We start from the raw sequence: 24,460 nt of genomic DNA, 5'->3' as shown, positions 1-24,460 counted from the left end.
CAAGTAAGTTTCTGTGACATCTGGTAGGTTTTCTAAACACGGTATTACAGAACTTGGTTTAACCGAGTAACGAATGTTTCTATTGGTCAAAAATGGGTCTTCAACAAAATACCCAATAATATTGAAGATTGCAATTTCAACTGCCCTAGTTTGAATTTGCTGGCTGCCTTTATTTATACACAATATAAATTTATCGATTTCTACTTGGTTCAGATGGATAATACTCAACAGAAAAACAACAGAGCATCTCTCAGGTATGGTCAATGAATATTCGTGGCCAAAATATTAACTGTTACCGAACTTCGCGGTATAACTATAAAACTCTTCAATAGTGGGTGGTACTTTGTACGTTGTTTTTGGTCATGTAAATAAATTCTAATTATGAAACTTTTAGATGAACTGTTTTTTTAACTGATTTGCTTTTGTGGTTTTGTTACTAGAAACGGTGAGCTTTGTCTGGAAGTGACATACATGTTTCCTCTTTTAGGGATCAAATAATGAAATGGCGTGAAGAACGACAAACACGCTTGGCAGGTCGAATTTTAGGTAACAGACAGGGTAAAGTTTCTTCAGCCATATTTGGCACAGTAACATCTTCAAATGTAACTACACAATCAACTGATAACAACCTACCACCTTCTGTAGCTAAAAACAAGCCTCACAAAAGTAAGTAAACTGATGATTATTGATACTGTAAAATCTGCCCTTATAAATCCCCCACTCAAATTTTCAAAACAGGATCTAGGGTCTGGTGAGACATATTTCATATGTTTATCTAACCATAACACACTAGTTATCATCCTACATTTCTGGTCCCATTATTGCAAAAAATGTTACTCAAAGACATGGATGGATTCATAGCATTTTCTTCTGTCATGCTGGAACATGAAAAACACCTAAAAACAGAATGAAAATCAATTATATCCATATCTGTTACAGATCCAAACACAAGACCAAATACTGCACCTGTGATAAAGCACACTCTAGCTAGCAAGTTACGGATGATAAAGGCAAATCCACTACTTGAAGCACGAGGATTAATTACAGTACCGCCAAAGAAGAAGACTGAGAATGCAGGAGGAAACAATAGACACACTGCACAGTCGAATACAGTTCCACTGTCATCCGCTGTACCACCCTGCTTGCAGCATGTGACTTCATTTAAACAATCCAGTTCTCTCAATTTAAACAGTAATGAAAGGCGAGGCAGGAGAGTTAATCCTCAGCCAGTGAAAAGAAATGGCTTTGTTCGAAGGTCACTTAGTACTGGTCCTCCAGTTAGCAGGTTTCAAGCAAACAAGGCCACTGAAAACATGAATATCAGAAGAATTAAGTCTGCTGTAGACATTAAAGGTAAATCTGTACTTGGGGATGACATTAATGAACCAAAATAGTCCATTCTGAAGGAAATTAAAAGCAGATTAAATTATAGACATACTTGCAAAAATTCATTTTGGATACTTTTTTATTCTGCCTCCTAACCAAAACTATAATGCTAACTATTTTGTATTGGTTTGAAAGTTTGTCTGTTTTGATGTCGAAAAACCCAGCTGTTAAAATACTTTGTGCTTGATACTGAGCCAGAAGCAATAATTTGTAAGGCAAACTACATTTACCACAATGTTAGAAATTAATAAACTAAAACAGATATTGCTTCATTATCTGGCATTAAATGTGATATTTCTGTGTGTTACAGACATTAAAGATGCCATTATTAAGGAGGAAAATGAAGAACAACTGGACGATACGATTCCACTACAGCAACAAGCTCAAATAAGTTACCAAACTCCCCAGAGAGCAAGAAGTAACTTATCTTTTAAGTCTGTAAAAGGAGATAAAATGCTAGGGCCCATGCCAGATGTTATGAGGTAGAATACAAGATATTTCCTACAAATAAAAAAAATTAGAAGAAAACTTTGTTGCAGAATGATCTGTCGATGAATATATATTTTTGTGACTAGTTGCCAGCCAAAATTCTCATCAGCCTGGGATATTCGAAATTGAACACCTTTCATTGTATACATTTTGACCCTTTGTATTTTTTATTGATCACATATTTCATCTATTTCTGTGTTTGGTGTTTGACATAAAAAATATTTTAGTGTTTAATTTACTTTAAAAAGCACAGTGATATTCCCTGCACTTGACTACAATTTTCCTAATCTTGTGGCCTTTTGTGCTTTTTAAGAGAAGGATTTCTAGATTTTAATTTCCACCAATGATCAAGACGTATTAATTAAAAAGCAGCACTAGAGTTCTGAATCTGCTACAAAATATTGTAAGACTTCACCTACTTCCCACATTGGTTAAGATCTGTGATGTATGTTTACTTAAAACTGAAACGTTTATGATTACAGGAAACGTTTATCTGACTGGCTGCACAAAAGAGGAAAATCATTTGAAAATTTCAGTCACTTGCATTGTTTTGGTCTTCAAGCATCCCACATAGCAAACGACAGTGCAAATTCTAGACAGCACTATAAGCCAGGTGCAGTTAAGGGAGAGAACAAAGAGAAAATGGTGCGACAGAGCTGTATCTCAAACGCGGAGCCACCTGCTCCGGGAAATGAACGACCTGCTTGTTCAAATCTCATGGAAGATAATAAGGAGAATGTGCGCGTTGGAAATTCAGATCAGCTGGTTGAAGATGCGATAAAAGATCTGCTGAATATTGTTCGCATTGTGAGTGTTGACTGCGGCATAATTGTAGAGTTTGCATTAATTTTGTAATGAAGAAATAAGAGAAGTTGAGATGTGAGGATGGATTCAAAATGAAAATGTCAGCATCTATTTGCAGGTAGTAATTTGGCATTCGTTCGTACTCACCATCCAAAATTTGAAGTGTTGGTCTCCTAAGGAGAAATGTTACGCATCGTGCCTGAGCTAAACAGTGTTCAGCAGAAATGTTAAAATATTTTTCTGAACTCCTAGTTGTTCAGTTTGTGCGCCATCGTGGAAAAAGGACTGTACCAGAAAATCAATTACACAGAAAATGCAAATAGTTGGCAAGCAGCTAGCCTAATCCAGGAACCAAATTATAAATAAATTAATTTTAAAACTGAAACTTGTGTCAGTATCTCGATAAATTTAAAAAGGAAATTAGGTTCTTAATTTTTTGATAACATCTTAAAATTGTCATTTATAATAAGCACAGCTTTTATATTATTGAAAACTGTTTCATACAACCTTGAATGTAGGTAATTAAATATTATAATGAGACAGTACAAATGTTTAGCAATTTTATAAAGATTACAGTTTTATTTGATCAAAAATAATTGATGCTTACCGTGAATAATAACTTTATAGGGTTATCCATGGGATCGGTGTGAAGAATGGCTGACCATGATTCGCAAATTCTATCCTGGCGTAAAGGAAGTGCCCACTTACTGGGAGTGCGTGGCTGCTTTGCAAGAAGTGCAAGGAGACTTCAGATCTGCTGTCGACTGTTACGAGAAAGCAATAATACATGGAGCTTCAGTATGTTTGAATAATGAACTTGTAACATAACAATTAAGGATTTACTTCCAAAATTTATTTTTTATGAAACACCATATATACCTTGTCCAAATTACTTTTAACAATCATGTTTTAGGAAAATGTATGATTCAGTTGCAAATACTGGATCATTCACTCATTTTTATTAATCTTCATTGTATGGGCATGGGGAATTCAGACCCTCCATACTACGCAGCTGACAGATGGACTTTTAGCTCCAGGGCTAACAGCAGTATGCAACTATTGACATATCACCAGCTGAAAATTCTGTAATCTCAAATCCCTACCTCAAAGAGAAATTTTATTGTGAGGATTTATTGTTTAATTTAAATGCACTACTTACTGCAATGTCTATTATATTTTTATAGCTTACTAAGGTTGGCGAATCACTTGATCAGTTGATGGAGAAATTCAACATTTTAAATCTTAACTGTGATGTGGGACAAGACAAGAGCAGCAGTGTCAAAACACCACGTAAGCATGAAGTCGATGTCCGCAACATTTTTAAATCGACTATAATAAAGTTTGCACAGCTACAGAAAGCTCTGAAAAGGTGTGTATCTTTTATATTAATAAGTTAGAACTTTTTAAATTTTATGTCTAGTTGTAGCACAGAGCTTATAATTGTATAATTCTTACCATCATCTGTTCTTATTAACGATATTATTTATTACTATATAATTCATAATTTATTACAGATGCATTTCAGTTTTACCAGACCATCATCAGTCTCTCCTATAAAATTCCTTGTGTATCATGCGACATTAAGATATTCATTCATTGTAAAAGACACTAAGTAAATTACCACCAGACTCTGGTTTTCTGAGCCCTTTTTCCTCCCTCCACTAACCCAGTTTTGCTTGTACTTTCATCTGTTACAGGACCAATCTGGGAGTGGAAGCACTGTCACCATATTTCATCGTCACTCCAGTACGTCGCAGTACGAGAGCTTCTCTGTCCCACTATCGTTCGACACCTCAATTACATTATGTGAATTCACTACAGCAACTTGGGGCAGGAGTTCAGAAGCCCATGGTGTTCCAACCAAATCGTGCATTTGATTCTTAATTTCCCTTCGAAAAGGTTGTCCCCATTCAATTCCTTATTCATTAAAAGGGTTACTGCATCTAGAAATATATTCTTTACAGAAAAGTGACACCGCTAGATTTTATACTTCAGAAAATTGGTAATACTTACAGCGAGGCATTGAAAAGAAAGTATAATGCACGGTTAGCTTATCTGCCTAATCAGAATGTTATGGTAGACACTGGGTATGCCCTTATAATATTAACTTCTTCCTGCGACATTTCCACTTTGTGGCTCTAACGAAGAATCCTCTCCACCTTTCTGTCTTCTGCTCAATTTGTTCATGTCATTTGGCCGGCTGCCAAGAGTCTGTAATATGTATTGTTCTTTCTGGAGAAAACAGGCTAATGCTTTGTATATTATATATGAGTAGACTAAATATGTAATAATATAAACACCAATTATTTTGTTAAATTAATAGGTACCTACTTATAGACAATAATAGCGGTACTTAAACGTTTGTTTTCTTGAACTCTGTCTCTTCATTTCAAATATTATAGTACAGTTTCTGGAATGGACATTTTAAAACCAAGTTGAGACTTCTCTATTTAATGAGGAATTTTCAAATTACTCTTTGCTTTGGTCCAATTAAATTAGTCATGGACCAAAGCCTTTCAAGCATTTTTTTTTTGGTGAAAATTCTATCATAAATAAATACTTGAGTTCTCCATTGTCTAGTGCTGTACAACTGTCCTTTCATACAAATGCATGAAGTTTAAATACTGTATTTCAAGCTTTACTTGCCACTTATTTATCCTGTCATTAAAGTTTTTTTAAATGTTTATAGCTTTTAGTACAATTACATCTACTAGAGATTAATACACATAATAGAAGTTTTATAAGTGTGTAACAAAACTTCCTAGGAACTATAATTAACAGAAGTTTATAGTTAGTAGTAGACATAATGCAATACTTAGTAAAATACAAAACTGACTAATGTGCAGAGTTGTTGTATTAACTTTTATATTTTTATTTGTTAAATAAATATCTGCAAGACCAAAAAAAAATGTTGCTCAAGTGCTTCAAGTCTAACTTGGGGTTTCGATCACAACATCTCAATAAATGGTTGTACATCAACTCTTGTTTGGCAGTCTTCTTAAGTATACTCATTCCACATGTACATATTTGTCCCGTATGTACTCCTGCTGCATAGAATTTTTCCAGATGGGCTCATAGCGTCAGTAAACTCCAATCAGATGACATGGCACAACATCCTAGAAGATGGTCATCTTCATACCACGGCGAGAACTTGAAATATCACCTAAACCAATACAGTCCCTAAGAAAAGGGGCTGTAGTGATTATAAAGGACTGGAAATTGACTGGGGCACAAAAATAATTATACAGAGCACTGAACATGTTTGTATTTACTGCAGACATGTTGAGGATATGAATGTACGATAAAAAACAATTATTAAAACTTGCATACGCACAATTCTGGTGAAGAGGGCTGATATCACTGCCACTCTCACAAACAATTTTCATTTTTACATCTTTAAAACACCAAATCAAGGAAAACTGCAATTTACAGTTTTGATTTCATTATATTTCATTTCCCTTGATTATATAAAACAAACCAGTAAATGTCTTCACCACCTCATAAAAGTATAAATTACTCAATCTAACATATTTAATAGTACTGACTGGACAATATAAATTAAAATGGACCCAGAACAAAGAAATGGTATAATTTAAGAAAGTGTTCCATTTCCATGTTGCGTGTACATCACGAATGAGCGTAACTTAACTGCCTCTGTACGTAGTGTAACCAAATGGACTCAGCAGCAGAGGCACGTGATAGTGGTCTTGGGGCGATTTTACATCAAACACAATCTGAAATAATGCAGTAAATTTAAATGGCTAGTGAGATTTAGAAAATACACAATACACGCAGTTTAATAAGACAAAATCAAAGTACATTTAAATGAGAAAACAAACTGTATGGCTGAAAAAAAGAAGGAACACTGAGGTATGAGGCATTTTTTTAAACAGAAGGAACTAAAAAAAAAGATGAGTAAAATAGGAAAGATTCCAGAAGAAGCGTTTGTTTCAAAGTTTGACAATGGTTGGAATTAATAATGTGAAATTTCAATTTAAATATTTTATACAAGATAATTTCCATTCAATCTGAAGAGTTGGATTATCAGAAAACTACTCATCTCATGTAATAAATACCTCAATGAAGGGATAGAGGGACTCTAGCTTCCTCAGCTCAAAGTAGCGATCCACGTCAAAGTGAAGCTTGTAGCGGCCGGCAGTGAAATCTGCTTTTTTAATGAAGTTGGTGAAGCGACCATCAGGATTCGTCAATCTGAATGCACGATACAAGAAAGGAATTAACATCTATATGTTATCATTTAACAAATATATGACATGTGATCAAAAAATGCCCAGGCTAGTAGAAAAGTGACAACTGCAGTTAATACATACTTCCCGTGCAATTATTTAATGCCTACTTACTTCCCACCCACACTGTAGATGATGACAGAATGCTTTGTGCTGAATCATTTGCCAGTAAATTTAACTCAAGATGTAATTCTGAAGAGAGAAATAGTGACTTTTTTTAACTTTAACTATAAATATGGGTTAATGAAAATGTCTTCTCCTTTCAACCATTACCCTTCACTGATGGGTGTCCACCGTCCATCAATCAATTTGTACAAGCTGACTTGAAGACCACCTACTGGATTGCCTCTTGCTGTGTCAAGTACGTGCGTTGAAAGAGGACCTTGTAAGGCAGCCATATCAGCTCTAGTCTGCTGAAGGAGTGTAAATTCATACATTTATGAGTTCACACAGGATTTCTACACTGCACTCAAAGGTGGTATCGACCTAATAAGCTTCATATATCTAAGTGGGCTGTCAAGATTAGAAAACAAATTTTGTTACAATACTCTGAATTACATTTCGTTTACAGCTTCTTGGCACAAAGTAACACTTGCTGCAATACCACAATTTGCACATCTTAAATGGCTGTGGATCACAGATTCTTGACAAAAGGCAGAACTCGTTCTCTGCTGAACTGTGATCCAAGTCTTGAATCTAAACAAATACGAAGGTTATCCTTCCCAAAAGCAACAACAAGATTAAGAAAAGGAAAAATATAAGCTGCTTTATCTCTTGGTCAAAAGGTTGAAAAGATTAAATTACTTACATCTAATATAAAAACAAAACTAACTCTATACATTCCAGTTTAATCCACTTCTGACAGCTGTTTAAAATGAGCCAGTAAGTAAATATTTACTTAAATACCAGAATACATAGCTCAATGATAAATGACGATGATTACACTGAGGACACAATGTTTTACCATGTAATTTTTAACTTACATTTTCAGAAAGTCCTAAGAGGGTTCTTTTTGTGTTACACTTAAAGAATACTGTGATCAATAATGACTCAACAAGCATGGTAGATTATCTAAGCATCATGAATCAAGATGAGGTAAATAAATAGTCCAAATGGACAACACTGTCCAAAACAAAATTTGATTACTGGGGGGGGACCAGATAAAATAACTATCTGGACCACCAATTTCTAACTGCCCACAGCTGAAGTAAGAAATTAAATTTATACCTTACCATTCTCTTCTTGGGTGTGATGGGGGCTTCACCAGATTCCTCAGCAGTCTGAGAAAATTCGCTGTCATTCTCTCTTGCTGTATCATTGCCAGCAACCTTAGCATCTGCTATTACAATATCTTCAACAATTTCAACCTCTGTCACACGAGGCTGTGTCAGGATTTCCTCTGACGTTCCTATTCCCTCCATATTTACTTTTATATTGTATTCTGTCTCACCCTAGAAAATTAACATTAAGACATGTTTTTACACTTTGCATAGTACCATAACATACTGCACTTCAGACCCATTAAATGCCTACTGAAAATCTGCCAACACATGTTCAGTTCTGTTGGATCAGAGGTTCTAAATCCACGACCTACCAATGTGTTTTTGTGCAGCCAATGCACATTTTTGTGACACTGCATCCATCACTCTTTAAGATGAAAAATAGTTACTTTATATCAAAATACACACTTCGTTGAATATGGGATGCGAGATTCTCATGGAAATGTGTCAATGGTAGTCATGTGAATTGTGATGCCATGGGGACTTGTAGGTAGACACCATTGTCTCACAGGAACATGTTGTCTCCATCAACATGGCTGAAGCCCACATGGTGTCACAATCCAGATGAACATCAGCTCACTGTTTCTGTCATCAGTATCTGGCCACGCCCATCACTGTGAATGACTGTTCAGCTCAACGAAGAACACATTTTACTGATAACATTTTGAGGGATGGATTTGAATCATAACAGAAATTAAACTTGGTACTGAAAGATTACTGAAGCAAAAGGTGTGTCACGTATCAATCATTAATGACTAATATTCTTATGGAAAATTACTGACTAATATGTGAATCATTTTTAAAAACTGACAAGACATTTCAATATAATGCCCTCATTTGTAATCTTGTGGCCAAAAACCACTAGGCAAGGGTAAACTCAGCCGTTTCCTCTGGAAAAGGTTGAAAATTGTGTAGGACATTTCATTACTGAAACCAGTTAATTATCATTCCAATCTTCAAACTATATCCAGACCCCTTCCTATGCCACAAAGATAAAAAAATAACAGAATAAACTACCTGTAATTCAAAATTCTTTTGAGCAGCTTTTGTATGTTTAAGAGTGCAAGTATGTTTGAGAAGACTCAGTCTATGAGCGTGAAGACTCTTCTTACAAAACAAACAGTATGCTCTGTTTGGTTCCCCTGGAACTCCCTTCAACCAGCCTGAAAACAGAATATGCACACTTTCAACCTTCCAAGACCAACCCACATGCGATGGTAAAAATTCTAGAAGCAGATGCAGCTTCCAAGACACTGAACTAAGAAATTGTGCAAACATGTTCTACAGAGAGATTAATTCATTGTGCCTTTTATACTGGAAACAATTTGCTGACATTACATAGTTGTGGCAGAACAGAATCTAATAGTTTTTCTGATTTACATGTGCACATAATTTTAAGTGCAAGAAACAAATGTAAATTTAGAGACAGGTTTGGTTAGCTTCATTCAGTTCAGCTTAATTCATTTTAAAATATTCATAAATCTAGTGAGTATAAATAAAACATGACGAAGTGGTGATATAGGAGTTAAGATCTTCATAATGAGGAATTGAACAAAATACAAAGAACAAAATTTATTCACATTCCATTCATAGATCCTTCATAGTACAAGCCAAGGACGTGGAACACGCTATAATTTGAATGCCAACCCTTAGCAAAATACTGACACAAGTTTTTTTCAATGTAGATGAAAAAAATATTACACACAATAACCAAGGAGACCACCATCTATGTTCAGTGATGGATGATGTGCACAAATGCTATGAAAACTCACCCCATTTATAAAGTTCTTCTGAATTTATTCTTCTGTTACCCGGCAAAACACTTCAAACAATATTGTATGCTGATGATCAATTTATAATAGAAAATCTGAAGATGAACTACAAATAGCAGCCAATGAATTAAACAAAACTGTTAAGAGTATGATATGAAAATATCTACTTCAAAAACAATAACAATAGGACTATGAGGTTAAAACAAACAAAGGGTTAAGAGAGAAATTGAAGGCAAAATTATAGAACAAGTTCATAATTATAATTATCTCAGAAATCTAATCTCAAATGTGGAACAAGACAAATATAAAATTACAAAGATACAACAAAATGAATAGAAAAATTAAATGACATTTTGGAACATATATGGCAACACTTCTAAACCTTGACTACAAATGAGTGAGATGCCCAAAGACTGGAAGCAGCCCAAATGAGAATTATTAAGATAATTATTACGCATTACAATACTGGACCGTCAGAGAAACTCTGACATCCGTAACAGATTAAAAGTGAATAATGTATTAGAAGACATGTCATGTCATGTCTTGTCAGAACTGGTCAAATCACTCAAAACAAAGGGACAGGAATCGCCTACCAAAATTAGCCCTCCACTATCACCCTCATTGAGGGTGGGACAGGGAAGACCTAGGTGCAAATCCAAACACCAAGAACACCTTGAGCTTTAAAGGAACAGGTCTTGAGACCTAAGACATGATTATGTACATGGTGATGAGGTCTTTTGTAGTTTTGTTCTTGGAATATGTTTCTGCAAATTAATGTGACATACGTGTATTGTATTTTCACTTGTTCAACATCCTGCATACTAGGATCTAAAAGATGCATCTGTATCTATTGCAATAGTACTTTGTCACATACAAAGTGGCTCTTTTAAGAAGATAATATGTCAGTACTGCCATTAAATTAAATATCTCAAAACGTTTACATCAGGAAATGTTTAACAACCCTCAATTTTGAAGCAAGTATAACCTCTTGCATTCACAACAACTACTTCCCAAATACCAGTAGACATAATAAATGTCAAATTGGACGTCATAAGTTTCTTTCTCAAAACATTTGTAATGTATATCACGCATTGTGATCAACTGACTATCTGACCAATCACTTATAGGAAAAAAATATATTAATTCCTGAATGCAGCGAACCGTTACATACCCTTAAAATCGGGCATTGATTCCCACTCAATTCTATATGATTGCTTGTAATACTTCGGATTTACTTTTGATACAGAGCGATCAGACTTGTGTAAATTATCTGTTTGTACACTAAATTCTTGTCTAACCTTAATTGCACTCGAATCCATCACTTACTATCAACACTCAACAACCGGCAACTTGGTCACACAAGGTCACGATGAATTACCACAACGAACCAGATAATTATTCCTTTTATTACACACATAACCCGGTCTCGACAACTGTCCGCTTGGCCAGTACATTAAAACGCCATTTTCGATTTCTGAAAGATGCCACACAACGCCTAGCGTAGTGAATACCAAAGAGGAAGGATATCTGGAGGCAAATCTGTTCCACCCAGGCAATGACCAAACGAGCATTGGCATACAAATCGCAACCTCAGACACCTGCGTAACATACACATATTTCATTATAAATAAGTAAAAATAAAAAATCCCCTAACTTGACCTGCACTGTGTTTGTGAATTGCGCACGAAGCTTTGCCATCGCTATCACATATTAGTCTGTAACACAGGTCTTTGATCAGACTATGAGTTTCCTCTTTATATAGAGATGGCAGAAAAGGATGTCACTGAAAACACGTGGATTGCACACAGAATCGAAAGATGTATCCTGTCACTCCAACTTCGTAGAATAATTTAGTTTAATTAAAGACTCTTTAATGTTACAAATATTTATATATTTATATTTGCATTGGTTAATTATTCTATTTATAAAATATATTATTCGTAATAAGACGTCCTACACCCTTGGCTTATAGTAGTACTGTAAAGAATCCACGGAATGAAAATAAAACATATTCCATTCAAAGGCCATTATCATTCAACAGCGTATCAATTTCTCAGACAAGTTGTCAATCAGATATTTACTGGCACAGAACCACATCTGTTAGGTTCAAAGTAAATGAACACATGCGATGATCCGGAAAAGGTTCACTTAAACGCATGGCTACTATTTATATATTATTGCACGCACAACTGCCATCCGTTGAAAAAGCTCTTACATTGTAATACCGAAAATAGTGTTCATGTTCCCTTTAACGAATTATTCATACGCGAAATAGCTTTCTGATGAAGTTTACAGGAAATTATTTACATTCCCATTGAACGACATTTTATTAATTGCCGCAGTGGCGCCGCATATCGACCGCTATATACATTAAAAACGGTTGCCAAGCGACAAAAGAGCGGTTTACGTAGATCGGTTATGCACTACAAAACCGGTTACGGCGGTCTACCAGTCTTACCAGATACGTAGAAACAAAGAACAATGGACGAAATAATGATCAGATGTCGAGAAATTTGGTTGTGTATTCATTATAAGTCTGATTTCTTCATTTGGCACCACTGCTTATTTAATCACGTCAAAATTGAAATTTTGTTTCGTCTCTGGTGACTCTAAATTTAAAATAAAATCAACGACTTATCTTGTGTTCTTGTAACTGGATATATTTTTATTTAATACCTCGGTGCAAACATCTTCGTGTGTCCAATAGGACGCAGTCAGATTAAAAATTGCCTCTTAAACGTACCATCAAAATGCTGAAAGTAACTTCGAGGCAATTTCCAAACAAATAATTATCTACAAAGACGCAGCCGATATCGACTATGATGTTTGCGTTTTGCACAATTCCACAATTTTACGATCTGAACAGAAGACAATGCATCAGCCCAGATGTACAATGGCTGATCGAGAATTCTATTTGCTGACTCTCGCAGAATTTCTTCCTATACAGCACTAAAATTCACACAGATGCAGACATAAAAAGATTTCAAATCCCACCGCATTTCCACAAAGCTCGGTAAAACTCTTTCAAATCAGATCTGACGATAATGAAGTTGAGGGTGGGTTAGGGTGGAGTGGGGGCTTCCTCGCACGTCGGTTGATGCTCCACTGCAGTGGATTTCGAATCACTCCTCGCTGCAAATGCGTAGTAAATCACTTTGGAGAGTTCTGACATCACTGGTAGGTATTAGCGATTTTCTAGAGATTTGTGAAATAGTTGTTTCATTACGCTGCTGTCTGGTGTATCTCTTATGTAAACAACGTTCCGCGAGAAGACTGCACTCCCACTGCCTGGTTGCCATTATTCTGAAATGCATTTATGTCAGACATTAGCGGTAGCAAGGAATACAAAGAGGCCACGAGTTCTATTCCAACAGCGCATTATTACTAATCTCGACAATAAAGTCAATAATAAATCTGTAACATGAAGAAGGAAGCAGTGCCAACGACCGAAACGTGTATATCGAATACAGGCTTGCCTCATAAGGAACAACGTTCACCACAATTGTGGTGTATCCGGTAGATATTCTGCAAGACAAAAAAGTTTTCGCACGGCTGCCATGTTACTTCGCGTACAAAAATTAATAAAATAAATATGCATATTTTTCAATAATGATTAGTACAGAAGGTATATGCAGACATTATTTGAGGACCCTATATTAAACCTTCGAAGCCCAATTATTTAGACGAATTTCAGACTACAGGGGCCGTGTTTCATTATGGAATATTTTTTCTCGAATTTTAAACACGCAAACAAATAATAACCCAACGATTTTCGCCGCTAATTTAAATTATTACCGACGAGGTTAGCTCAGCGCGTCTAAATTGTATTCGAGAAGAGTATGGTCTCAAATTTCGACTATGATTTCGTGATTTCTCTCAGGCATTCCTGGTCCCTTATCAGTTATCTGCATATAGTGATTGCAAGCCCACACCTCAATCTACACGGCACGACCTCTGAAATGGAGACGTCATTAAATAACAGACAAATTGTTTAATCAATTTTTGCCACAGGAGGAGCTGATAAATAGTAATTCAGGTCGTCTGGAAGCGAGTTTATTTCCGCTCCGTTACTAGTTAATGGGAATCCAAAGATTCGTGAGAACTTGGAATTGCAGTTTGTCAAAGGACCAATTTATATCCTGGCCAACTGATTTCATAGACAATTTCGAAACTAATCCGAACCCACTTATAACACACCTGGGCAATTACATCCCACGAGTGGTCCCAGGCAAAAGAGAACGAAATTAATCTTACTTAATTAGATTATATACGCCATTTTATCTGCTCTACCCGCTGTTAAGACCGTGTGAACGGAATAGTCATCTACGCTAAATTGCGAATTTCACTGTAAATACAAAGTGTTCCATATGAGCTGGACGATACGTGTAGCACGCATTAGGATTATGAGAAACTCAGTCGGAAAACATGATGTGAACGTTTGTGTTACGTATAATTAGATAGGAGGATATTATTAAAATGTGTCTTAAACTTGTTAAAGAAATATGGTTTAAGGATGTAAAGGAGATTCAACTAGCTCAGGATAGGGTTCAGTGACTCTTATATACGATGAAATGTATCTTTGCTTTTGATAAAGTATTTTCTGGCCATCGGAGCGACTATAAAATCTCAAGGCAAATTATAATCAATGAAGCTAATGATAGTAATTGTCAAGAGGTGGACAGGGGTGCATGATTATTGCAAAATTATAGTCAATTAAGTTTACAATAGACAACGTTGATTAACGAAACAATGAATAAGATATAAGCAACAGTTTTGTAAAATATGACAGAGAAACAAAAACAATTTATTCTATTCGGAAAATAATTACAGAATGCCTATTTGATACTAAGGTAGAAACGAAGCTGGGTAAGCAGTGGCGGCACGTCCATAAGAGCTGCAGCACCCCTTATAATTTATAGTAAACACCCTTGTCCGGTACCACGTGTTTCTCTATCACAAACTGTTTCGTGGTTATTGTTAATGAGTGATCAATAATTCTGTGTTCCGACTATTTTTTGTTCTGATGATGATAATGAGCAAAGGAAGTGTATAAAAGTTACGGCTAATTACTTTTTCTAAATGGTCCTTGAGTGAAAAAAGTGATGTAGAAAATCATGGCCGCCCTCTTCCGGACTTACAAACAGTTAAAATATCGTCGAGCACATGTGGGTTTTCTCCTGATGTAAATTTACTTTTCGTTTATTTATATTGCTATGTGTTGAAATAGTATTCTGATTTCCCCCTTTTCTCAGACTCACGAGCCGCCACTGTGGGTAAGACATCGAAATGTTCTGTCGTCGTATGGACGCGTCGTCTTTCTTAGAACAGAAACCTCAGGACGCCATATTTCATAACCTGGTGCAACACGTGTGTGCCACAAAACACGGTTATAATAATCAAAATGCAATGTCAAAAATCTTAAGATGTTTTTATTTTTGCAAACGGATAACTTTCACAGGGCCCTGAGCTACAACGACATTGCAAAGTCCCCATATATATTTAACTAGTGACAAGGAATGTCGAGTGAATCTTCCTTGGCATTGGCATTTGGTCTTGGTCGTCACCTCCTTTTAACGCAGGACAACACTAATACGCTCGTACATTCAAAATGGCTTGGCTAATTTCGTAACAAAATAAAGGTATCAAACCGCGTTTCATTCGCGCTACATCCCCTTTAAAAATAATCTATAAATGTAGTGAGCTAATGGACTAATTTAAATATTTAAATAAACTTTGACGTTTATATTTACATGTTTACAATTCCATTAAAACAATTTGTTGGAATAAATTATATATTTTTATAACCCGCGGTGTTCCTTTTTTATTTCATAATTATGTAACGCAATTACATCATATTTATTAAAATCAAACATTACACCGTCAACTGTGTCGTTAATGAAACATGGAACAGTTTTTCTTCAGACAGCCGACAGCTGCTTAAGAAATGACTTACTTTTATAGCGCCCAAAGTTTCAATACGGTGTTCGAAAGAGGGACTCCCTGTCCTGAGCCAGTTTAAATCAGTTCGCATTTCATGTCCTTTTTAATATCATCCTCCATATGCTCATTGGTCTCCTAAAATTTTTGCAGACTATTTTACGTATCCTATCCAAATCACTCTCGCTCAGTTAATCACCATATTTATTTTGGTGAAGAGCACAAATTATAAAAAAAACATTAAACAATTCTATCAACCCTCCTGTCACTTGGTTCGTCTTAGGCCCGACATTGTCCTTAGCGCCCTCAACCGATGTCCTTATCTTAGATTGGCAACGCGATCTTTACACACGTGTAAGAGACATTTTTACGCTTGATGTGAAGTCACGTGGATTGAAATGGGATCATGTGATGAAATGGTGGATGCACGCATAAACCGTGGTACTACTGCTTAATGTAAATGGGGTTGTATTTTTCATAATTTTATTGGGATAAATTTTATGACTGAGGTAAGTCTTCTTTAAAACGCATCATTTTAGCTTATCAAAAAAACTTAGTAACTTAAAAAAGGGAATCCCATTTTACAAATATTGAAGTCAGAGTACAAATATAATCTGTGGAAATAGACCACTGGTCTAAAATGCAAAACACAGTATATGAAACAGTGTTAATAAAAAAAGAAAGCCCTCTGGCGTGTTCATAAGCAGATACATTCAAATGAATATCCGGCCTCAGACAAACAAGTCAGGAAAACGTATGCAGTAATATTCAGACGTTTATATCAACATCTGAGAATGATATTAATCGAACTGTGCCATCGAAATAAAGAAAAATACTGAGATATTAGAAAATCGTACTTTAGAATACAAGCTTCTGTGCAGTACGTAAAGCCAAGCTGTCCCACTATACGCCATGTAGGCGCTTGGGGGGAGAGAACGCAAAAAATTATATATATATATATATATATATATATATATATATATATATATATATATATGCCACGGTGGTCTAGCGGTTAGAATGCTGGCCTTGTAATCCTGGGGTCTCGGGTCGATTCCCGGCGGTGCCCGAATTTTTATAACTTGTGTTGGGCAAGGCCGTGGTCTAGGCAACACGGAGTTTTCCTCCGTGGTATCCCAACAATTACTCCATTCACACACAGAAGAAGGCAATGGCAAACCACTTCTGGATCATCTGCCAAGAACGTATATGAACAGGTCCCAGTCCGAGAAAAGGATGGAAGGATCCTGTTCATATGGACCTGTCGCCAGACAGAACACTAAATAAATATATATATATATATATATAAATAAAGAGAGCTTTCATTGTAGCTAAAATACCGAAGACGCAGAACTTCAGATCCTGGCCAACTAGGATTACGGTTCAGGTCTCGCATAAGACGAGACAGGTCGCATTTATTCTCGCAATTCTCGAGTCCTGCGAAATTCACATCAGGGACGAATCAGGGCGAAAACGTTAAGAGGGCTTTTGATGGATGCAAGTTCATCGTAAAAAAAACAGAGGGTTCAGCTTTGAGTAACTGCAATATCATGTTTGGAAATACATCACTTTATTTGAACCGGGCAAAGTTTTAACTTAAAACAGCACTCGAGACACGCCGGTATATATATATATATATATATATATATATATATATATATATATATATATATATACACAAACAAAAAGTCATATTGCAAGCAGAACGGCAACATTTACGAATCAGAGCAAAAGCATTACATCATTTTTGGCAAAACTGTTTGTGAGAACAGTCCCACCACCGAAGTTGTCGCTTAGGCTATTCGTGCACTGAAATTAATACTCTGCCTTCGTGTTGAAAGTTTCCACAAGACCTCCTGCAACTCAACTTGTTTTAATGCAAACAATTGTGACGGTGTTTGTCAACGTCGGCGTCAATACTGTCGAGTGAGGGTTGAACTGTAGCCCCCCCCCCCCCCGCTCTCTGAAAAAGGGGGGCTGCAGGTTGCGGACAGCGTTAATTATCTTGTAACAAATACCACGCATGTGGAAAATGACAAAAATGTTTGCAAAATTTTAATTCCTAAACCGAAAGCGAAGAGATAAAAAAACACAAATCACGATGCGGATTGGATCAAACTGGCTCGTAACAGGGCTTAAGAGGAGGCTTTTATGAATACGATAACGAGCTATTCCTAGGGTAATGATAAAACGAATTGTAAATAATTTAAATGTGAGGGTGTTAATTGGATTCAGCTGGCTCAGGATATGGATCAGTGGCGGATACTTGTAAACACGGTTCGTGACTAGTCGAGCGACTATCAGCTTCTCAGTGATTCTGTTTCGTATCTCGAATCCCTTTGACAAATTCACTTCGGGAAATTATACGATCTGAATGAATCTCCGCTGCCTTCACGGGCTAATAAATAGGAAATTAAACCAGTGGGGTCGCATTGTGCTGTTATGTGCCCTCGTAAATAAACGAATGGGGGAGTTCAGTAAATGCCGCTCAACTACTGTCTTTAAAGAGGAATAAAGAATTTAATGTTCACTTCTTAGTATATTTCGCCTCTAACAGGTTTCCTACGCATCGGAAGGAAAGTTACAATCAAACTGCAGTGATCGGCGTGTGTCTGCAATCCCTGGACCTTCGGAAATCGGATATTTAATTATCCCACCAACATGGCGGACGAGATTGTAAAACGTTCCGTTCACTTGTGAACAGAACTTGCAGTATAGATATGAAGTTAACTCCCACAGCGAGAAAGGAGCTAGAACATTTTCCATAATTTACTAATACTTCCTAAACGTATAGTCTCTGCTGGTGAAAATAACTCTACAAATATCTCAAACGAATCCAAGATACCACATCCGAACGCCGTGGTTGTTCGCTCGACTTCATATTATAAGCAACTTGTAACTATATACAGTGTTTATATACCAAAATAATCCACACTGCGAATTATAATGTCTTTGAGATATCGTGAGTGATTAATACACTCAGATTTTCCAGTATTGTTCTTGATTTTTAATAAAATAACTTTGTGAAATGAGAAACACTGCAGTTGTAATCCTGGGGTCTCGGGTTCGATTCCCGGCGGTGCCCGAATTTATAACTTGTGTTGGGCAAGGCCGTGGTCTAGGCAACACGGAGTTTTCCTCCGTGGCATCCCAACAATTACTCCATTCACACACAGAAGAAGGCAATGGCAAACCACTTCTGGATCATCTGCCAAGAACGTATATGAACAGGTCCCAGTCCGAGAAAAGGATGGAAGGATCCTGTTCATATGGACCTGTCGTCAGACAGAACAATAAATAAAATAAATAAAAAATAGTTGGTTGTAAAACTCAACGGGGCAACACGTTGCATCCGGAGATAATTTGCAGTTTCGCAGAATATTTGTATATCTTGTTCTCTGGCAATAAAGTTATCCCATCTTCTACGGTATCCAGCTTAATCTCATGAGAAATAATTCTTCATCACGTTTCTAGCACTGCTTTTAGGTCGACGGGAGATTACTTCTGCCCTGTTTGCGCATAAGAAAAACCAGAGAACGGGATATTTCGAATTCAGTGCAACGAACAAAACCTCTGAGTTAATACACTTTGGGAATAAAGGTTTTCTACATTTCGAAAAGAAAAACAAATGACGGTACACGACAAACATGAAATGTTGTGTGTGATATAACAATTAATTCCTTAATTAAACTTTCCGAAGTAACGCAAGTTTCCTAACGCTTCTGCAATAATAGTTTCGGTTGTCAACAATTGAATTCGAAAGGACTAAGCAATTTATCGCAACTTCTGCAACAATTCGATCATCCTTTAAAAAATCGATCATACTCATTCTGCTTCACGACGTTTTCGCAGCGGGAAAAAAACTGCTACAAACATAACAATGGGATGCAGGTCAGAGAAATATCTTTCGGAAGCAAATAAGTGAAGTGAGAGCACGGTTGATTTGCTTTACGTTCTGTCCGAGGACGTCCTAGAACTGACCGTCCATTCTGTCACCCGTACGAAATGTCTTTCAGCAAAACTAGAAAAATTGCATACAAATTTACGTCCAGGTAAGAACTTTCTTGAAAGCTACGAAGGGCCTTAGTGTAGGAAGGGAAATGTCGTATCAACCATTTGAAGCCGAAGCTCGTGTAAATTATATTTAAGAATTCAGCCCGTACCGCGAAGAAAACACAACTCTTCACCATTACATCGATCGACTGGTTAACGCTGTTTAAGGAACTAATCGGTGTTTATACTGAGATTCATATGAAGCATATAAATACACTCTGCGAACAAAATACATCGTTGCTGGTTATTAAACTTGGTGGTAAATATAGTTACCACCGAGCTTTAAGGGGTTAAGTCTATTAATTTGATGAAACGATATTAAGATACTGACCGCAAATGTACAGCAAACATCAAAATTTAAATAAATTTTTGTTTAGCCCCAAAACGTTTGTTCCATTCCATGGCCCACCCGATTAATATACTCAATCAATATCTTTTGGGAAGAACTCAACACATCTACTCAATTTAAATCAGGGGTTCTCAACCCGTGGACCGCGTATGCCTTACCCCCTAATATATTTGGTGGGGCACAGACTATGTAACTATCCATGTATTTTTCTATAGGGTCAGTAACCTCAACACTTCGAACCTGAGTTCTTACAAGATACCCAATTTTCACATCGATATAAAACAACGGATAAAGTTGCGGGCGGTTCTTTAATTTTTAATCTTCCTGTTTTTTTAAATGAAAAACAGAGGACAAAATATTTTTAACTGAAAGGTAGCAAACATTCCCCAGATTTGATGTGCTCTGGACTACGTCATGAGCGTAAATTTGGTTTGAACGTATTTAAAACGGAGAGCAAACGTGTTGGATTGGTTAAAGGCACGCTTGAGATGATCAGGACCGCAGAAATGGCATCGCGCTACGGCGGCAACGGAACGAGTTAAGTTTGCTGACGACGACAGCTCATCACTCGGGATGCTGTGGTGTTGCAGCGGTGACAGACAATCACTAGTGCGGTTACGACCCGCAGAACTTGAGAACTCATCTCTCGTCCAACGTTCCCGACGCATAAGAGACTATTTGCGTATGGCAAAAAGACACGTTATTTGGAAATCTCGCCGACTCTTAAAGATATCACAAAATCAGCACAAAACAAGAAACCAGAGATTTAAGGTTCTCTCACAACGGATAGGATTTGTGCGTCGTGTAGTAACTCTGTGACAAAAATCATAGTTACGTACTATCAACAAATTAAAACCTGATTTCGAAAGATTACTCAACCATAAGCAGGGTTAAATTCCCCACCGACTGAATTTATTAAAGAAGATTACTGGATAATTTGTGAACATTTTACATTAGTGGGACAAATTTAGTAGCATTTTTAATGAACTGCTATGGCGTATAAATAAAATATCCTCATGTGAACTGGGCTTCGACTCTTACGCCTTCAAACTCGTCCTACGTTGCTATGAAGGCAATGCATAGTAACGACTTTATCTTCCCGCTGCTGCCAATGCATTTTGAACCTGTGCATTACGTTTTAAAACCGCGTCACCTTTTACGCAACTAAGTACATACTCAAAGGTAAATTTAATGGAAAATGAACTGATACTCACTGCAACGCGATTTTCACGTCTGCATATTAAGTAAAGTTTTTCTGGGGCATGAACACAGTAAACAGATTTAATGGACTCATTTGTGTCTTATAAGTTAGGTAATAAGTGCGTTTCATCTTTCTAGAACTAAAGGCTTCGTGTTAAAAGGGGATAAGGACAAGAACTGTTTTAAAAATTCACTACTGAATGTAGGCGTACTGCTAATTTATTTAAGCACACGGATTTATCATATTTTTGCATCAAAGTCTCCGATTATCATCAAGTTCCACGAAGCAACTACAGAATATGCAATGACCTTGTTAGAAAATTACCTTTTCCCTCGACTCTGAAGACAAGTTGAACAATTTTTCACAAGTACGTCTAGATTAAGATTCGTTTCATTAGGCGATTTGCGATACAATTAATAATTTGCGGTTTAACAACATTTTAAAACTTTCACGTTTAAAATTTTCACATTCTTATCATCAGAGCTCAGTTCTGTTTAACCCAGTGAAGCAGAAGCTGATCTAAACAATATTTAAGAATCTAGTCCGTACCGCGAAGAAAACACAACTCTTCACCATTGCAAATGCCGTTTAATGAAATAATCGCCATCTTTGTAATAATTTGTTTAGGTCTCGAATTGTAAGCCTTCAGTGGTAATGTTCTCGCATTCTCCGAGGCTTTCGTCCTTCGTTATTTGCATTTTTAAACGTCTTGTGTGAACTATCATCTTTTAAGCCTACCTTCAGATGATCGTAAATACCTCGTAGAATTTAATCAAACGTGTACTAAAGGTTCGAGGGTTCAACAAGTACCGGACGGACAGACATGGCTTTCTGATTAAAACGTTCTTTGTGTTTCGAATAAGCTTGCGAAACCCGGACAAAAATCACTTTGTTATTCTGTGTCTGCTCCCGACATAAGGAAAGGTGAGATGTCGTTCAGCTTTTGATGTTATGCAAAGGAACTCATGAGGAAAACGAGCAGTGTAAGAAAAATGTCACATCGGAATTCGATATGAAAATAATATACGATATCCATTCTTCTGTAAATTTTGAGTTCAACTTTCATTAAAACGACCTTTGATATTTGTAACCTGTTCCAAAAGAGGAAGTTATGGATCATCTGGAACACCAACCACGATTACCTCGACGGAAAACAGTCTTTCTCCAAAAGCTGACAGTCGCCCAACCAATGAAACCTATCCTTAATTACTTGAATCCAGTCCACGGCATATCCTGATTTTTCAAAAGCCAAGTGAATATTGTCCCATCTATGACTAGGTCTTCCAAATTAAGTTGTTCCTTCAGGTTTTCTAAAATTCTTAATCTTCCTGTTACCTCCTCTCCTCGAGGCCCAGATATTCACCTCGGTAATCTTCGTTCCTATCTTTGGGTGAAATGGAAATACCATAATCACGTTTCTCCTATTTTATCGGAGGTCTAAAACCGATTCTCTTCACTTCACATCTTTTAGAATTCTCTGCACACCGGCTTCATGTTTCAAAGCATAAAAACTTGTTCGTTGTTGGCAAACAAATGTTAGGTTAGTGGCTAAATACAGCAGCAAATTACGACCACAGTTCCACGAAAACAAAAGAACGAATCTAAGCGTCCTTAACCTAAAATGTAACGTGTACGAATACATCTCGGGGCAATGCAAAGACAGATTTTTACATGGACAGAACCAACTCCCAGTGTCACCAATAATATATTTCCAATAAAAACGAATTTGTTCCTGGCGCTGGTGTTGGAAGCTGGGAACCCAAAATCCCACGTCTCACAACTTATTTTATTTTTATCTTAGATATAAAATCCTCTTTTCTCATTTCGTTCAGACACACAGTGGGGTTAAACGTAGACCTTAATAATAATCATAACTACGGAAATTGAAAAAAACCGGAGACAAATACAGAGCAATCCATAATTCATATTATGTTTCTTATTACGACGTGAAATGTGTAACGCAGGATATAAAATCAGTAGCCGAACTCATTTCTTCCAGAGATAAGGGCGAAGTACGGACCAAGTAATTACAAAGAGTTTCACTGTTTTATTTTATCTCAAAACAAATCAGGAACATAATTTAGCCACCAAAGCCTAAATGGTTATATCATTTCTCACGAAACTTTAGCCATGCCTGTGTGAAATGTTAATAGATTCATTTCATCACAAATTATTTATCAGCCATTTTTACACACTTCATATATTATTATTATTTATCAAGCTTTTATCGTCATAAACAATTTCCTGTCATCTCATAAATATTGTAAAACGGAAATATTATTAAAAAAAACATGAAACTAATTAAAAGTAAACTTAGCGATGAAGATATTGAAGCTCAGATGGATGACACACTTCAAATTAAATGGCAATTCTAATTATATCAAAACTAAATTTCATATCACATCGATCTGCCAGACCAGAACATTCATCACATGGCGTACACTTCAGGAAAATCGAATTAGTCCCTCACACGTCATCAATTCCTTACTGCAACTTAAAAAGAATCAAACCGAAATGCTAAACGTCAAATGTTACTACGTTGAAGGCATATTACAACCAAACCATCAAACTTTGCATCAAACGCCACGTCCCCCAAGTTACTACCCAATCTGATGGTCGATAATTACGATGCAAAACTACCCAGTCGATGTCGTTATTTATGACGCATCTAACTTCCGTGTTTTCTGCTTTATTTCACTGCCAAAAACATATAAGAAGGCTTTTAAACTGTACCAATGCAATAAACAAACCACTTACTCCTAGAACATTCTCTTCACCCCACGGCACGTACGGACAGAACCGGCGACAATCAGAAACTGCAGTCTGAACAGCGTTGGTACTGCCATCTACAAAAGTTCTGAATTATGAATCGAAAGCACGATTTCAGTGGGAAATGAACAGGTCTCCTGAAAGTACGGATTCATGCAAGGCACAAAACTGAA

The 24,460-nt window shown here is 36.6% G+C and overlaps 2 protein-coding genes across 7 annotated transcripts; one reads left to right on the top strand and one right to left on the bottom strand.

Annotated features, from left to right (window-relative positions):
* The first annotated feature begins 64 nt into the window (after positions 1–64).
* LOC110840019 (uncharacterized) lies at positions 65–5,658 on the top strand. Of its 3 annotated transcripts, none has more exons than XM_022084684.2 (8): positions 65–254; positions 488–666; positions 940–1,353; positions 1,697–1,868; positions 2,358–2,682; positions 3,307–3,477; positions 3,864–4,048; positions 4,377–5,658. In XM_022084684.2, the coding sequence occupies exons 1-8, from the start codon at positions 214–216 to the stop codon at positions 4,561–4,563; spliced, it is 1,674 nt and encodes a 557-aa protein (XP_021940376.2). In that variant the 5' UTR covers positions 65–213; the 3' UTR covers positions 4,564–5,658. The 3 variants fall into 3 exon arrangements, with proteins under 3 accessions (XP_021940376.2, XP_021940378.2, XP_021940377.2); XM_022084686.2 differs by lacking the exon at positions 65–254 and adding an exon at positions 290–345; XM_022084685.2 differs by lacking the exon at positions 65–254 and adding an exon at positions 320–364.
* Positions 5,659–5,929: 271 nt separating this feature from the next.
* On the bottom strand, positions 5,930–24,349 carry LOC110840021 (5-hydroxyisourate hydrolase). 4 transcript variants are annotated; one of them, XM_087346992.1, is made up of 6 exons: positions 24,276–24,349; positions 9,224–9,369; positions 8,159–8,377; positions 7,200–7,339; positions 6,756–6,891; positions 5,930–6,413 (listed from the first exon to the last, which is right to left on the bottom strand). In XM_087346992.1, the coding sequence occupies exons 3-6, from the start codon at positions 8,345–8,347 to the stop codon at positions 6,324–6,326; spliced, it is 555 nt and encodes a 184-aa protein (XP_087203118.1). In that variant the 5' UTR covers positions 8,348–8,377; positions 9,224–9,369; positions 24,276–24,349; the 3' UTR covers positions 5,930–6,323. The 4 variants fall into 4 exon arrangements, with proteins under 4 accessions (XP_087203118.1, XP_021940381.1, XP_087203116.1 ...); XM_022084689.2 differs by lacking the exon at positions 24,276–24,349 and adding an exon at positions 11,150–11,513; XM_087346990.1 differs by lacking the exon at positions 24,276–24,349 and adding an exon at positions 11,277–11,478.
* Between the last annotated feature and the right edge of the window lie 111 nt (positions 24,350–24,460).

Source organism: Zootermopsis nevadensis, unplaced genomic scaffold, assembly GCF_977971745.1.
Source record: "Zootermopsis nevadensis isolate Lab colony 2312 unplaced genomic scaffold, Znev_1.0 Znev_ptg000011l, whole genome shotgun sequence".
NCBI lineage: Eukaryota > Metazoa > Arthropoda > Insecta > Blattodea > Termopsidae > Zootermopsis > Zootermopsis nevadensis.
Note: the sequence above shows the minus strand (reverse complement) of the source record. Positions and strands in the feature narration are given on the sequence as shown.